General features: G+C 32.4%; 2 protein-coding genes across 3 annotated transcripts; one reads left to right on the top strand and one right to left on the bottom strand.

Annotated features, from left to right (window-relative positions):
* Window positions 1–5,919: 5,919 nt before the first annotated feature.
* LOC100194422 (heat shock protein 90-2) lies at window positions 5,920–9,062 on the top strand. The gene is made up of 3 exons (NM_001249670.2): window positions 5,920–6,111; window positions 6,720–6,861; window positions 6,956–9,062. The coding sequence occupies exons 1-3, from the start codon at window positions 5,986–5,988 to the stop codon at window positions 8,794–8,796; spliced, it is 2,109 nt and encodes a 702-aa protein (NP_001236599.2). The 5' UTR covers window positions 5,920–5,985; the 3' UTR covers window positions 8,797–9,062.
* A 563-nt stretch (window positions 9,063–9,625) lies between these two features.
* On the bottom strand, window positions 9,626–12,981 carry LOC100775217 (E3 ubiquitin-protein ligase At4g11680). 2 transcript variants are annotated; one of them, XM_006575653.4, is made up of 4 exons: window positions 11,777–12,981; window positions 10,701–11,082; window positions 10,414–10,492; window positions 9,829–10,025 (listed from the first exon to the last, which is right to left on the bottom strand). In XM_006575653.4, the coding sequence occupies exons 1-3, from the start codon at window positions 12,265–12,267 to the stop codon at window positions 10,454–10,456; spliced, it is 912 nt and encodes a 303-aa protein (XP_006575716.1). In that variant the 5' UTR covers window positions 12,268–12,981; the 3' UTR covers window positions 9,829–10,025; window positions 10,414–10,453. The 2 variants fall into 2 exon arrangements, with proteins under 2 accessions (XP_014626316.1, XP_006575716.1); XM_014770830.2 differs by lacking the exon at window positions 10,414–10,492 and having other exon boundaries at window positions 9,626–10,025; window positions 11,777–12,971.
* Between the last annotated feature and the right edge of the window lie 3,398 nt (window positions 12,982–16,379).

Here is a 16,379-nt window from a genome sequence, read left to right as displayed (position 1 = left end):
AGAAAAAATACACAAAATGACGAATAATGCACAGGGAAAGTAAATAATTAACATCACGTCATTTTATATTATTGTGCGAATAGATAGATTTCGTACTAAAAATCATTTCTCGTTTAAAAGGAAAATATGGTCTTCAATTTGAGGCTCATTTCAAAGAGTCATCAGTTTCATACTGTATATATTGTTAGCTTGAAAAAACTTCGTCTTGATAAAAGATAGTGGTCCTAAAGAAAATCACATTAAATCAAGTGACTGTCTGATCATATCATAATTCATAGCTGTCTAAATATATCCGTAAGTTCTGGTTTCTGTTCCCAAATCACTTTCCAAATGCTATAAATTATTAGATGTAATGAGTGGAAAGTTAGAATATAATTAATAATATCATCTTTTACATATATATATATATATATATATATATATATATATATATATATATATATATATATGAACCACAGTACTTTGAACATGTCCAATATCATCTCCACCCACACGAGTCATGAATGGTATGCCAAGGTACTTTGCTGTTATAGTACTTTGCAATTAAATAAACTGGCTTTGGGTCTTCTGAAGGTTAGTGGCTTATTTTTTTTTTATTGACCATTTTTTAACGAATAACTATATTACTGTGTTTGAATTTATTTATTTTGAAAATAATTTTTTAAAATAAATAATTATTTTTCTAAAAAAAATCCTCCTACTGCATGTCAAAGCCATCAAGATTAGTATGAGCAGGACATTTTTTTCATCTTAACTTTGTTTGACTGTTGAAAAATACGAAAAAGGTAAAATAAAAAAGATAAACAAATTAATAATTTGTTTGGATAATCAGAAATGATAAAGGATAAATTAAAAATTATTTTAACTTATTTAGACATTTTTATCCTTAGGTAAAAAAAGAATGAAAAAAATAGAGCATGTAAAATGAGAGATGACCTAATTATTTTGTGGATCTTACGTAATAAAATGAAAGAAATCTCTCCTTATAGTGAGGAGAGAAATTTTCTATAAACCCCACATTGAAAAAAAACACTCCTTTCTTATTTCTATTTTATATATACCAATTGAGTAAAATTAAATATTTTATATATATATATTTTTTTCAAATTCTAGTTATGATGCACAATAAATATATTACGTAAGTATGAGTAGATATCTATAAAATTGTACGTCCAGTTAATGAGTAAATTAATATCTTATCTATTATTACGTACTATAATATTTTTTGTGGAAACTCATTTATTTTAAGTCCAATTATCTTGTCTTCATTAGAGTTCATAATTAGATTGCACTCATGCACTTATCATCCAATGGTAGCTTACAAAACAAGTTTTCATATTTTATTTTAGTAGAAAAAGGAACATTTTCAAGGGTTGCATATCTTTAAAGTTAAAAATTTAGCTTGATCGAATCATGTTGTTCATATTATATATATATATATACTTTCATCTTGGCCTCTGGTCGATAATTAAACTAGCTAGTTCTATGCTCTGTTTCCGGTCATCATTACAAAGTGACCTCCTTCCCATGAAGATAGCTGCAAGTCATTTTTAAGATATATAACAGTTAGGTAGAATCAATGTGGCGTCCACTGAAACATAATTAAGAGCGTCGTCGCTAACTTATTCAAAGATTCGTATGCGATTCAAAAAATAAAACAAAGTCATATATACAGTATTAATTATAAACCACGTACCAGAATAATTTAACCTATATGGAATGCGTTATCAATTAAATTAACAAAAGTGGGATTATTACGTGTCTAAAGTTTTGGTCTTGGACAATTGGACCTATAGATTTCAATCCCTATAAAACTAAAAAAAATTATATAGTTTCTGGAACCATTATGTGTCTATAATTATGGTTGATACTATATATTTATTACATAACATAGTAAAAAATTTATTTTATGAAAATAATTAATCAATAAAATTCGGTTATATATTACATGAATTGATTAGTTAAAATTATAGACAATTTAATGATCTCTACCATACAACAATTTCGTCTTTGAAACAAATATTTCACTTTAGTAAGAAAAAAAAAATTAAGGACTTACATAATTACATCCATTAATTGTTCAGTTTGGTTAAGGTCTAAATAACCTTATAACTTATCATATATATATATATATATATATATATATATATATATATATATATATATATATAATTTAGTTTTTTTTTATCAATCCTCACAGATCTTCCCTTTTATATCTGACATGAATCCTTCACTTAAATCTAATAAATAAATAAGCAAAAGCTATTTTACGTTCCATTTTGGAGAAGGGAGGGAGCTAGGGAACAACCGGAAGAAAGCAACAGATTTCAGCTGCAGCCCATCAATTAGATAATATGTTGACTAGAAAAAAAAATGAAAGTCTTAAAACTTGCGATTTTGAAAGTACGATGCATTAATACTCCAACGTATTTGTCATAATACTCCTAAAAACTAGTACCTGTACTGGGCACTATTCCGTACCACGCCACCAGAATTTATAAGGTAGTTAAACATAGTTACATATCTCAAGTATAAATTAGTTTATGCATAACATCAATTTTGTTGATGAATTGTTTGGTCTGTACGTTATTAAACAAAACTTACTGCTTCACTTCATTCAAACTTGTGCTTTTTCTAGACATATTTTTGCCTACGTAACATTATGAAAATAGTATATATTGTGATTGCGATTTTATACTTCATCATTTTATGTTCTCATGCACGTATGTTTGTCTTGTCAATTTTGTGGAACCATTGTACCGGAAGCTGAACCGATGGACTTGTGTTGTGTGCCTATATCCATGCAACGTAACACGAATGAATTTCTTGTGCAGAGAAGGTGGCAACAAACATTAAAATCATAGGAGGAGTTGATGGGTCAGCTCCAAAAGCTTCAGCTGACAGACTGACATATGGACAAAGTTAATTTGTATGGACGTATATAAGGCCTGGCCAGAAATCTCATTCCCGGGTATTATATGTTGCATCCTGGTTATTGTATCTTGTATCTTTTAGAGTGTGTTTAGATAAGGTAATTTAATTAGGTAATGTATTTTTTATAAGAAATTAAATTCTTTTTTATTAAAAGTAACTGTTTTGATATTTTAGTAAAAGGAATTCAAAATTTTAGAATTTTAAAAAGGACTTTAGCTGGTTGAAAGAATAGAATTTCAAATTCTCTTTAAAAAAGTGAATTTCAAATTCTCGAAAGTAAGTTTCTCTTTGGCTACGACGATCCAAAGCTCTGGTTTCCCAAGTAAATACCTCCCAAGTCAGAATCTTAGACTCCGGCGGCTACCACCATTGTGGACTGCATCTCCGCAGTCAAGAACCAAAGTGGCAAGATATGCATTCTTGCCATCGACGACAACAACATGCGCGGGATTCTCGCTGGAAAAGCCCTCGCCTACCTGGAAGGCATGCTGAAGAAGAAATCTGGCAACCAGAACGCCACCATTGCAAACTACTTCGACATGGCCATCGATGTAGGAGTCGGTGGCATCTTCACGGCGATGCTCTTCTCCACCAAAGACCACTGCTGCCCGATTTTCTCCGCCGATGACACGTGACGGTTTCTGGCAGAGAAAGGAAACAAATTCTACCGTGCGGGATACGACGCAAGCAACCGCGGGTTCTTGAAGAGGTTACTTTCCAGTGGATGTTCCGGCTCGGTGTCGTCGACGACGACGGGTTTTGAGAAAGCGATGAAGAAAGTGTTCACGACGGAGAATGGTGGTGGGAGTTTGACTCAAGGACACTCTAAAATTGATTCTGATTTCGTGCTATGACTTATCGAGTACGACACCGTTTTTGTTCTCACGTGCGAATGCGTTGGAAACGGAGCTTCGACTTTTAATAAAGGAATCCAAACACAAAATTTTAAAAATAAAGAAATTTAAATTGAAGCATTTGAAATTCTCATAATTTAAATTTTTTTAGAATTTTAAATGCTTCATCCAAACACACGTATTTCGTTAAGTCTATTCTAAAATATAAATTTGTATTCTGAAATATTATAGGAAGTATCCTATGTAATAATAGTGGGAGTGCAGGACATAAATATCCTCATTCCCAGCAGATCCCCCAGAAAAAGCCCATTGTGGGTTTTAAGAATAAACATTTTTTTTTGTTAGAACTTACGACTTACGATTTAGGAGATTGAGAACTAAGAAGTATATTTTTTTTGTTTTTCTTTTTGTTGATAGATTTGGGCTTAAGTGCTTTTCGGCCCAAATCAAAGTGAAAGGGGAAACACACTTATTTGGACTTCAACAAGCCATCCTTCAGTCTCCCAATCTAACAGTAGTATGTATAGCACTAACCAAAATACTTAATTAAATCTAACACTCACCTTAGCATTTAATTAACTTCAATTAACTATCTATACAATACAATAATTTCTCAATGGTTATTTTACCACACTTTAATACTTAAACTTCCAAATTTTTTACTCTACACACAAATTCTTAATTTATTTAAATTTATAATAATTTTCTAAACTAACTAATAGGATTCTTTTTAGTTATTTTAAGTCAAAAGTATAATTACAAAACAATTATTAAAGCATCAATAATACAAAATAAAACTAATTTATTTAATGATTGCAAATAAAGGAAAAGAGGGAAAAGAGGATGTCATACACATCACATATCATGAGAGAAAAAAAATATTACTATTAATTATTTTTTAGTTTTAATAAGGAAAAAGGTAAACATTTCGTCCAAAGTAAATTGTGTTTATTTTTCATTTCTTCCATGCCAAGTTTAACGTAGGCTTTGATAATGTGAAAAGATATCATTGAATCACATAGCCAAAAGAGAAAAAAGAGAGAAGTGAATATATTAATAAACTCCACACACAGATACTCAACAATTTATTGTAATGTTACATAGAACACTCCATGTTAATTGGGAAAGAAAGAGAGAAAAGTATAAACACAATATATAATATGACATGATATAAATAGAAAAAATGTTGAAAACTAATGGAGTATTTATAATATAAGATGTTTATGAGTGTGGAAAATTTTTAATTTTATCTTTCCTCCACTACCTTTAGGGGTAATTACAATCAAATTGATTTTCAAAATTAATTTCCGTTAAAATTATTTTTAAAAGCAAAGTGATTTATAGTCCGAAGTTTTTATTTAAAAAATAAAGTAATAGTAAAAGTTGATATAATTTTTTATATCTAATAAAAAATGCTTTAACTCAAAATTCATTATGGGCTCATAAATAATTTTTCGACATGATACCAGATATTGGAACATTTATTTAAAATCAACCAAAATCCAAAACTACATGTTTGGTTTTATGTCAAGTTATCTAAAATCATGTGAAATATCAAGTAATGTTATTTTAAATAAACGTTCACATATTTGATCATACATTAAAAAATTGATTATGAACACAAAATAATTTTTAATTGAAGTAACTTTAAATAATCTTTCCGGATAAGAAAATTATATTGAATTTTATTATTAATTTAAATCAATTTTATAAAATTAATTTCATTCATAGTCAAATTTTAAATGATCATAAAACACAAAATTGAATTAAATTAGTTAAAAAAATAAAAAAAGTACCAACGAGATCCAACATTATTATAGATAATTTGATTCTTTAAGTATGTTGAAAAGGATTTAATATCTAACATAAAGTTCATTTTTATTTTAATTTAATGATATGAATATATATACTTTGTTTGTTGTTTTTTTTTATACTTTTTTATGATAAATACATATTTGTAATTTGTAATCAATAATCTAATCTAATGGCTGAAAACGAACTAAACCAGGTCCACGGCCAAGGGGTGATGCGATTAACAAAGATAATGAGTTAGACCGTAGAAGGATCTAGAAGACTTAAAAACCCTAGCCAACACTCGCTATATAACTTACCACTCTCTTCCTTCCTCTCTGCGTTCCTTCTCCTTCTGTCCGCTGCGACTCTCTTTCCTTCCCTCTTTTTCCGAATCTGAATCGAAATGGCTTCGGAGACTGAGACGTTTGCTTTTCAGGCCGAGATCAACCAGCTCCTCAGTCTAATCATCAACACCTTCTACAGCAACAAGGAGATCTTTCTTCGTGAGCTCATCAGCAATGCCTCTGATGTAAGATTTTCTTCCTGCTTCTTTCTTGTTCTTACGATCCTTGTTAGGTCTTTTGGTATTTCCATTTGTTCATTACGTCCTTTACTGCGATCGTTCTTTATTTTCGTCTTTATTGCTCAAACATGTCTTTCCCCTCTTTATTTATTCCTTTTGTTGTTATTTCTCTGCTTACTGCGTTTACCTGTAAGTATTGTTTCATAGTACAACAATTGATGTGGTTTTAATTTCATAGGGTTCGTGTTATGATAGTGTGCTTTTTCCATTGTTAAGTGATGTTTATTATTCTCTTTATTATTGTAAATAGCATAATTGAATTTTATGATTTTCAGCCACATAAGTTTCGACATGATACCAAATATTGGAGCATTTATTATTCCCTGTTCCTGCGTTGTCCCTGTTTGGTTAGAATTACGTAGTACTATGTCGTTTTTTACTGTAACCATTGGCTCTTAATTGAGGCAAAATTGACGGTGTCAATATATTCTTTTAGTTGGAAGGGAGTGGGTCGTTTCGATTGGCATTGAGTTATGCTTTTTTAGTTTTTTCCCTCTACTCTTTGGGCAAATATCTGATTGCTGTCATATTTTATTACCTTTACTACAATGTAGGCTTTGGACAAGATTCGATTTGAGAGTCTTACAGACAAGAGCAAGCTTGATGCTCAGCCAGAGTTGTTCATTCACATTATTCCTGACAAGACCAACAACACATTGTCTATCATTGACAGTGGTATTGGCATGACTAAGGCCGGTAAGATTAAATATTTTGTTAAGTTTTATTGAGATTATCGCTGACTGTGCATACTAGTCTGTTTTCTCTAATGCTTGTGCGATCTATGTTCCAGATTTGGTGAATAACCTCGGTACTATTGCAAGGTCTGGGACCAAGGAATTCATGGAAGCCCTGGCTGCTGGTGCTGATGTGAGCATGATTGGACAGTTTGGTGTTGGTTTCTACTCGGCTTATCTTGTAGCTGACAAGGTTATTGTTACCACAAAGCACAATGATGATGAGCAGTATGTCTGGGAGTCCCATGCTGGTGGCTCATTTACTGTGACAAGGGATACATCTGGTGAGAACCTTGGTAGGGGAACAAAGATAACTTTGTTTCTCAAGGAAGATCAACTTGAGTATCTTGAGGAACGCCGTCTGAAGGATTTGATAAAGAAGCATTCTGAATTCATTAGCTATCCAATTTCTCTTTGGATTGAGAAGACCACTGAAAAGGAGATTTCTGATGATGAGGACGAGGAAGAGAAGAAGGATGAGGAGGGTAAAGTTGAAGATGTGGATGAAGATAAGGAGAAGGAGGAGAAGAAAAAGAAGACCATTAAGGAGGTATCTCATGAGTGGTCATTGGTGAACAAGCAGAAGCCTATTTGGATGAGGAAACCTGAAGAGATCACAAAAGAAGAATATGCTGCTTTCTACAAGAGTCTTACCAATGATTGGGAAGAGCATTTGGCTGTTAAGCACTTTTCTGTTGAGGGTCAGCTGGAGTTTAAGGCTGTCCTCTTTATCCCCAAGAGGGCACCTTTTGATCTTTTTGACACTAAGAAGAAGCCTAACAACATCAAACTGTATGTCCGCCGTGTTTTCATCATGGACAACTGTGAGGAGTTGATGCCAGAATATCTTAGCTTTGTTAAGGGTATTGTGGATTCTGAGGATCTTCCTCTCAACATTTCTAGAGAAATGCTGCAGCAGAACAAGATCCTGAAAGTCATCAGGAAGAACTTGGTCAAGAAGTGCATTGAGATGTTCTTTGAAATTGCTGAGAACAAGGAAGACTATAACAAGTTTTATGAAGCCTTCTCTAAGAATCTGAAACTTGGTATTCATGAGGATTCTCAGAACAAGACAAAACTTGCTGAATTGCTCAGGTATCACTCCACCAAGAGTGGTGATGAGATGACCAGCCTCAAGGACTATGTTACCAGGATGAAGGAAGGGCAGAATGACATCTACTACATTACTGGTGAAAGCAAGAAAGCTGTTGAGAATTCCCCTTTCCTTGAAAAGCTTAAGAAGAAGGGGTTCGAGGTTCTCTACATGGTTGATGCTATTGACGAGTATGCTGTTGGTCAGCTTAAGGAATTTGAGGGAAAGAAGTTGGTCTCTGCTACTAAGGAAGGCCTGAAACTTGACGAGAGCGAAGACGAAAAGAAAAAGAAGGAAGAATTGAAGGAGAAATTTGAGGGTCTCTGCCATGTGATCAAGGATGTGTTGGGTGACAAGGTGGAGAAAGTTGTGGTGTCTGATCGTGTTGTGGATTCTCCTTGCTGTCTCGTGACTGGTGAATATGGGTGGACAGCCAACATGGAAAGGATTATGAAAGCACAGGCATTGAGGGACAGCAGCATGGCTGGATACATGTCGAGCAAGAAGACCATGGAGATTAACCCTGAGAACCCCATCATGGATGAACTGAGGAAGCGAGCTGATGCTGACAAGAATGACAAATCTGTGAAGGATCTCGTTCTCCTACTCTTTGAGACTGCTCTTCTAACTTCTGGGTTCAGCCTTGATGATCCCAACACTTTCGGTAACAGGATTCACAGGATGCTGAAGCTTGGACTGAGCATTGATGAAGATGCTGGTGAAGCAGATGCTGACATGCCTCCTCTCGAGGACGCCGATGCTGATGCCGATGCTGAGGGTAGCAAGATGGAAGAAGTTGATTAAATCTAACTTAATTATTGATTTGCCTTTGTGTTTTTAGAAACAATGATTGGGGAACAGTCTTTTACTATGTTTATGTTTTGAATTTTCGAAATTTTGGAATGTTGGCTAGTTAGGTGCCGTTTCCTGGATTAGTAGTGTATTTAGTTTCTATATGGAAAATTTGTGTCAGCTTTCTGGCCAATGAATTTGTGCTTTTCTTCGTATTATCGTGAATATGGTGATTGCAGAAGTTTCAGTTCGGAATGAAAATGTTTTGCCTTTTTAGTTATATAATCACTCTATGTGGTGAGGATAAGAATTCTGATTTCTAATTTAAAAATGTCATTCCTAATTTTAATTAACGTTAATGACTTTTTTATATAAATTTTAAATAAGTAATAAAAGGATTTAAATCATTTACTGTACTTCTTTCATGATTATCGAATGGGTAGAATGCTTTTATCATCATTCGAGTATTTTGGGTCTTTTGTTTATTTTATTTTTTATATTTATTTATTTTATAAAAAATAAATTTTATTTTATGGCCAATCAAATGAATAAATAAAATATTTTTATTTTCTTTTAAATTATTATTTATTTATTTAATTATAAAAATTTTATCATTTTTTTAAAATTCTATTTATTTTTAAATAATTTTTTTAATTTATTTTACGAAAAAAAAAGTTGTTACATGTAGACATTTGTTTTTTTTGCAATTTTTAGAGGGTTAAAAAGCCCTAAATAATGGACATTTTATTGTTGAAGAATTAAGGAACTAATATATTACTTGCTTTAATTTTTTCCCTACAGAGATGCAGATGCTTATCTCTCTGATGACAATAAAGAAAAATCATGCAAATATGCAATCCATTAATTTGAAAGGTTATGGGATATATTCCTTACAACCAATTACATAGTAATAGTTTTGGTCACTGGTGAGCTATTCTGTACATATACAAACTCACTCAAGTGACACATCTAAAGTATATTAAACCAAAATTTAAGGGGGGGAAAGAAGGAAAAAAACTGAGGGTAGTATCAAGACTATACATATGAGTATGACAAAATAAGATTAATCCTTTTGACTGTTGTTTCAGCTATTTCTACCTCTATAATCCTTGTTTGCAAATAGGGCAACATGATATAATTTTTAGCCATTGATCCACACATTTTAGGTGGAACATATGGGAACATGGCAATTGTCTAACTTCCTCTTCGTCTTTGTACTTGGCCAAGCAGATACAACATTCCTGTAAGTACATCACAACATAACAAATCTATCAGTTCAATAGAAATTGAAATATAACAAATCTTAAAATGAATGGAAATTAAAAACATATATTCAAATGACTATGTTTAAGGTCCTTAATAAATTACTGAATTTTGTTCTGGATATCTAATTGATTTTTTTTGTTATTTTGAGTTTCCAATATATTAAAATTTTCGTTAAGTTTCTACGATCAATTAAGTATGATGTGTCACCTTACAAATTGATCTTTCCAATATTATCAATAGTTGTGATGGTATCATATTATTACTAAATCGATGATAGATTCAAAATAAAAATTTTAATATATCACACACTTTTTACATATTTAAACATACCCAAATTGAGGGTAAAAATTTCATGGTACTTACACAAAAATGCCCGCTACATTACTAGCTGTTAAGTGGCTAGCTAGCTGTATATCAAGTCAAGGGCTAGTAAACAACACACCTGTCATATCATATGGACTTTTGAGTAGCATGAATTGAGCTCTATGTTTATAAATATCTTCATAAATACTTAATTAACATAAGTTGATTTTAATTTATAAGAGAAATTTAATTTATTTTATCTTTCTATTTTCTTCTCCTAAAATTGTTTTTACAAAAAAAACTAACCAAATAAGGCCTAGTCTATATGTACTAATGGTACCACTTACTGGGTCTTCATTGATCAATTTTTCACTGCCTTCAGAGGCATTGCCAAGCTCTAACTTGGCTCCAGCTTCTTTATGTCTCCAACTTGGAAGTTGTGAAATTTGATCATTAGAAGCTCCTTTATTGGAAGAGGCCATGTTCATGTTGTAGCCGAGGAGGGTGCTAATTAGTGGCACACAGCAGCATAACAACACAAACAGCAGAAAAGGGAAAGAGTAGCACATTGCATTCCAAGCAAGGAGAATGATGCAGAGCACATGGAGCTTTGGAGCATGATGAAAAGATCCAAAACGTGAGTCAAAAACCCAAACATTGCCCATCACAAACCATATGGCGAAGAAAAGCTCAAGCGAAGTCCGGCATTTATTCATCAAGTGTGACATCCTGTACAATACAGTGCAAATGAAAATTACAATTTCAAATTTTAACCACAAAAAAGTTGCATGGCTCTAGAAATAAAAATAAAAACTTGTTTCTCTGGTTGAGTCAATGACTATGGAAGTTATTCCAGACAATACAATACAGATAGTTTACAATTTATTTGTCAGTTCCTATTTGGTACTGTTAGTTCTTGGATATTGTTTTTCGTCAACTTGAAATTACATTTTAAAGAAAAAGAAGTTGGTAAAACTTCTATATTAGGCTTTTCAATATTTTACATGATTTATGTCCTCAACTAGATAGAAAAAAAATGCAATTAACAAAAGATTCTACTCTTTCAAAAGTAAATGCCACGAACTGATCACAGTGAAAAAGGTATGTGAAGGTATTTGATTCCTCCAAGCTCTTTTTAAGGGGATAAATTAAAATTACGATAACTTTATGATTACTTGACACTTGGTATTTTCCTATCTTCAACAATCCAATAAGGTTTTGTCGAAATATCATAAGTTCATAACTAATTCAAGGAGAACAAATAACAGTCATATTCAACTAATAAAACGATGGTATCAAACTTTCCAAGCCAATTTTAAAGCATACTCATGCCATTAGTACACTATAATATTGTCAATAAGTACAATTACCCATCACTAACAGTAAAATTGACTGAAAAAAGTTGTTGAAGTGCATAGGATACCTGGTTTCTTCATTGTTTCTCTGCTGCTCTATATCGGAAAGGCTGAGAGAATCTCCTTGAGTTAGATAAATTTGACGGTAGCGTCCATAAAGTAGAAGCAGATTAAGAACACAGCCAATATCATAACCAGAAACCCAAATCCTCATAGGCCAAATAGGTCTCTCCCTCTTGGAAATGGCCAAAGTGAATGTTGTAATGGTTATTTGGAGAATCAAGGCAATAAACTCCAACATCATCCAAGTGCTAGAATTGAAAGGGTTGGAGCCAAGGTTGGACCTTGATCCATTTTGGTAATGAAAAACTCTTCTTAAAAAGGTAAACCATCTTGCTCTAGATATTCTCATGGCTATCCTAACCAAAAAGGAAGGAGGGGTGACACGCGGAGGCCTGTTTCGAGCACTAGCCACTCTATCTTCTGTGGCAGAATTTGAAGAAAATGGAACCATGCTATACTCTTGTTGTGGATGAACAAGGAAGCACCTAGAATTCATTTTAAATGTTCTCTTTTTGCCTCTTTGTGTTGAGAATTTGTCCAAGACGTGTACGAGAGATCAAGTAATTGAATTTTTTAGAAGCACAGGTTTGCATCAAAAGAACCTTGAAATTGAAGCATCCCAATTGACAACTTTGTTGATGGATGGAACTAGTACCTTGATTGGAAGATCTTTTCTGGGTCTGCACCAGCTTTAACTCCTAGCAACATAATCAGACTATATCACAAAAAGCTTCAACAACATGATCCTTTCAGCAACCACATACTGTACATAAAGGTTAATTGGAGAAAAAATATATATGAAGAGGAGATGGAGCTGATGAAGTTTATATAGAAGAGGGGGAAGGGAAGATTGGTGTGAAGGATATGTCAGAAAGGTGAGGTTGTGTCTCAGAGGGTGACCAAAAATCAAACTGCTAAGTTTTGCTTTGATTCGAAGGGAATCACAAGGTTTGGAGGGAACTTAACCGTTGGCCAACTTCCTCTAGGCTTTATTTTTATATGAAGCCAAGCTCAGAAAGCAATTGGACTCCAATTTCCCTTCTTTCTCTCCCTTTGTTTAATTTGTTGGCAAAAATATCTTGATCCTTAATTTTATTTTTTGTTTTAGTTTTGTTCACATAAGTTTAAAAGAATTTAATTGATTTCCTTGAAATGTACCTGTTATATCGTAGAAGTTTATTATTTTTTTTTCTTATCAACATTTTTTTTTATGTGTATCAACATTTTGTTAGTCTTGGTGCAGCGGTAAAGTTGTGCTTGGTGACTTGTTGGTCATGGGTTCGAATCCGGAAACAGCCTTAGTGAAATTAAACTTAAATTAAAAAATGAAATAAAAGATCCAAAATTATTTTAACATTATTTGTTTGTCTCCTTATTAAAAAATTAGCACAAACACAAATTTTATTTTTTGTTGAAAATAAAGTGAAGTCTATCTATCTCTGTTTGAATTCAAGTGGATAAGACTTAAAAATTATTATCTGATACATACGTCCGCTAAGTGCAGGCATTTGCTTATATTATGGGCAACAAAATTGCAATCTTTTAGTTCTTTATATATGATAAATGAATCATAAAACATGATTTGAATTCTGGCGGGTACAGTTGATATTTTGAGATTATGTGGTAAACGGTTGGCCACCTAATCCAACCAACAGTTTGTGTCACACTGGAGTAGTGTGGCCCTCCTCGTGTCTAGGAATAATTGCTATGTATTACGTATTAGCCACACAACTCCAAAGTTTATTCTTTTTATTACCTGTTGTAATTTGTTATAATTGAAGAAAAATCTTTGAAGTTCGGCTAATTAAGTGTGAGATTAAACTTTTTGAAATTGTATAGCCTCATAGGTGGCCTAACCTAAGTTTAAACAGCGCCACCAACTTAATGTATAGGTCTTTGTCAAAAATATGTTTGGCAAACAGAACATAAGTTGCAATTATATTCGTATTATCCCATAACTAATCTTCTATTATCAAAATTAACTTGTGGGATCAGGCAAGCCTAATAGGTCAACATCCGCTAATTAATGTAGGAGAAAGTAGGGCTAGCAGAAGTAAAAACAAAATTTGATCATATTGCTAAGCAATTATTGGAAGCTAGATATAGATGATAGATCTATGCATTGAATGTCGTAAAAATTTTCTGTTGATTTTTGCATTTCTTCGTATGTTGTCATTTTGGTGCATACATGCACTTGATGTAGAGCTAGTGTTAGTACTCTTCATTTGTTTTAGTCATTCAAACAGCATAAACTAAAGAGATTAAAATTGTGTTAAAAAAACAAAGGGATTGATCAGACCACTAAAATATTAACATTGTAACGCACACATTGGTCCTTAGTTAAAAGGAAAATTAACGTATATAAGTGGAAAATTAAAAGGAAAAAGAAAAGAAAACGTAAAATTGTCGACCCAAACTATCAATTATACCTAATTTTCTATTTGGTCACAGTAAATCCAATTCAAACCTGGGAAAGCCTAAATTAGAGGCCAAAAATTTGACGGCTAAAGGTCAAATTCATGCGTTGTTTAATTCAAGAATGGAGCAGAGTGTACAAATTTAAAATATACATTTTATATGATCCTTAGTTCCAAATAGACCAGAGAGAAATCAATACGGGATCAATATTAATTTTTAATTTTGTAAAAAGAAAAAAAGGTTCCGTCAAGGTTAAAATCAACATAAAATAAGTGGCCTCACCCCTTGCTACATAAAAGGAAATCAGATAGGGAATCTATAAGGAATCAGCGAGATGTTTAATCAGCATGTTAATTAATGTTACTTGAATGACTAAAATTCAACCATGTGTTAACCATTAAGAATTTGCCAAGTGTTGCTGCCGTGGCTACATTCCAAAGAAAACATATAATTAACAAATAAAACACGTCGATTAAGCTTGTTTTTGACGTATTAGGATCAAATTTGACCCCAATTTGGGCGGTGAGACATGCAACGTGTTAGTGTTGACGTATCTTGTAAAGGAAAGGAATCACTTTCGGAGAAAATGGATAAGAAATGGGAACAATTGAATTTGAACCCGAAACTCTATCTTCATGTCATGTATACAAATGAGAAAATCAAAAGGCTTCAATGTTGAAGCAAAAATAAACAACAAAAAAAATTAAGCAAAAAGGTTGATTACGTTAATTAGAAAAGCATGCAAAATCAAACCAATTCCTCCAAATTTCATGTGCTTGCCCTGGTTGTCCTCGTACCAACTATAAATTCACAAAACTTCTAAACCAAATTAATTATTATATGCTGTGAACCAATCACAACTTGATTAGAAACTATTTGGATGGTTCTCCAATCAAAGGTGCATGCCACATTCTGTATACAATCGCTTGAGTTGGGTAGGTTAGATTTGTATGCGCATACAAAGATTCAATATAATTGAGTAAAAGTCACATACATGAAGCTTCCGATTTCAAGACATAATTATAAAGCAGGAACTTATTTTCTCTTGCCAAGTGTATCATCATTAAAAAGTAAGGAAAAAAAAGTTGTTGCTAGCGAGGGTCTTAATTACCGACTTCGTCTATCATAATATTCAAGTTAATAATCAACGTATTACAACAACTGGCCTGCTACAAAATTGACTAAAATAATTATATTGAATATTGATTTATCTATTTTCATTTTTAATAAGATTTTTGATAGTTCTATCATATTGTGTCCCTTAGGTAGGATCATGAGGTGATGTTTAAGAACCAATTAAGCTCTTTTGGAGATAACAAAAGAAATCGGAAATAACTTCAACCGAAAGTTTCTGCATAACACATCAAATAATAGGACTTAAGGTTTTTGATCTAAAAGGAACTTGGGTGGGATTTACATACATATACATGCGTGATGTTAAGTTCTTGACAGACATGTTGCTTGCTACAGTATAAATAAAATTCCATTTAAAGATTTCGTGAATGTTTTAGACTCCTCACTCCCATCCCACGTGTTTCTTGTGCTGTGCTCCTTCGATTCAGGATAATGCTTAATTATTTACACCTCACGTAGCACTTATATTTTATCATTATACTCTTCTTCCACAATCAATATTAATTTTATTTATGTGCCTGTGAGTGAAAGCTTAAGTCACTAACCAACGATTCAATTGCTACAATATATATGTTCTTCTATCATATTATTTATACATGAATTACACTATACTCCTAACAAATTGTGTAACTATAAAGAAAAAGGTCCTGTTTAGTCACATTATGAATCACGAGTCCGCAGAGGACAGGGGGTTTCCTGCGTTGCACTTCCTTCTCTTGCATAAATATTAATAATATATAAATTCTGAATTAGGAAATTATACACTGCCACATCAGCATATTCTTATTTGCCATGTTAGCTTATTTGCTCACAAGTCAATATATTAGTGATTCCACTTCCTATTGGAGAGCCAATTATGAAACTTAATTAACATTCATCTAATAAATATACTAGTATCAAAATTTACACAAAGTATTCATAATTATAATTATATATATATTAAAATGATACAAGAACATATAAATAATATCTTTACATAGAAGATAAATTAAACATTTTTTAAATACCAAAAATTACAAATGACAATCACCAATTTTACATGTCACCAAGAACCCA

The sequence above is a fragment of the Glycine max genome, chromosome 2 (genome assembly GCF_000004515.6).
Source record: "Glycine max cultivar Williams 82 chromosome 2, Glycine_max_v4.0, whole genome shotgun sequence".
NCBI classification, from domain to species: Eukaryota; Viridiplantae; Streptophyta; class Magnoliopsida; order Fabales; family Fabaceae; genus Glycine; species Glycine max.
Note: the sequence above shows the minus strand (reverse complement) of the source record. Positions and strands in the feature narration are given on the sequence as shown.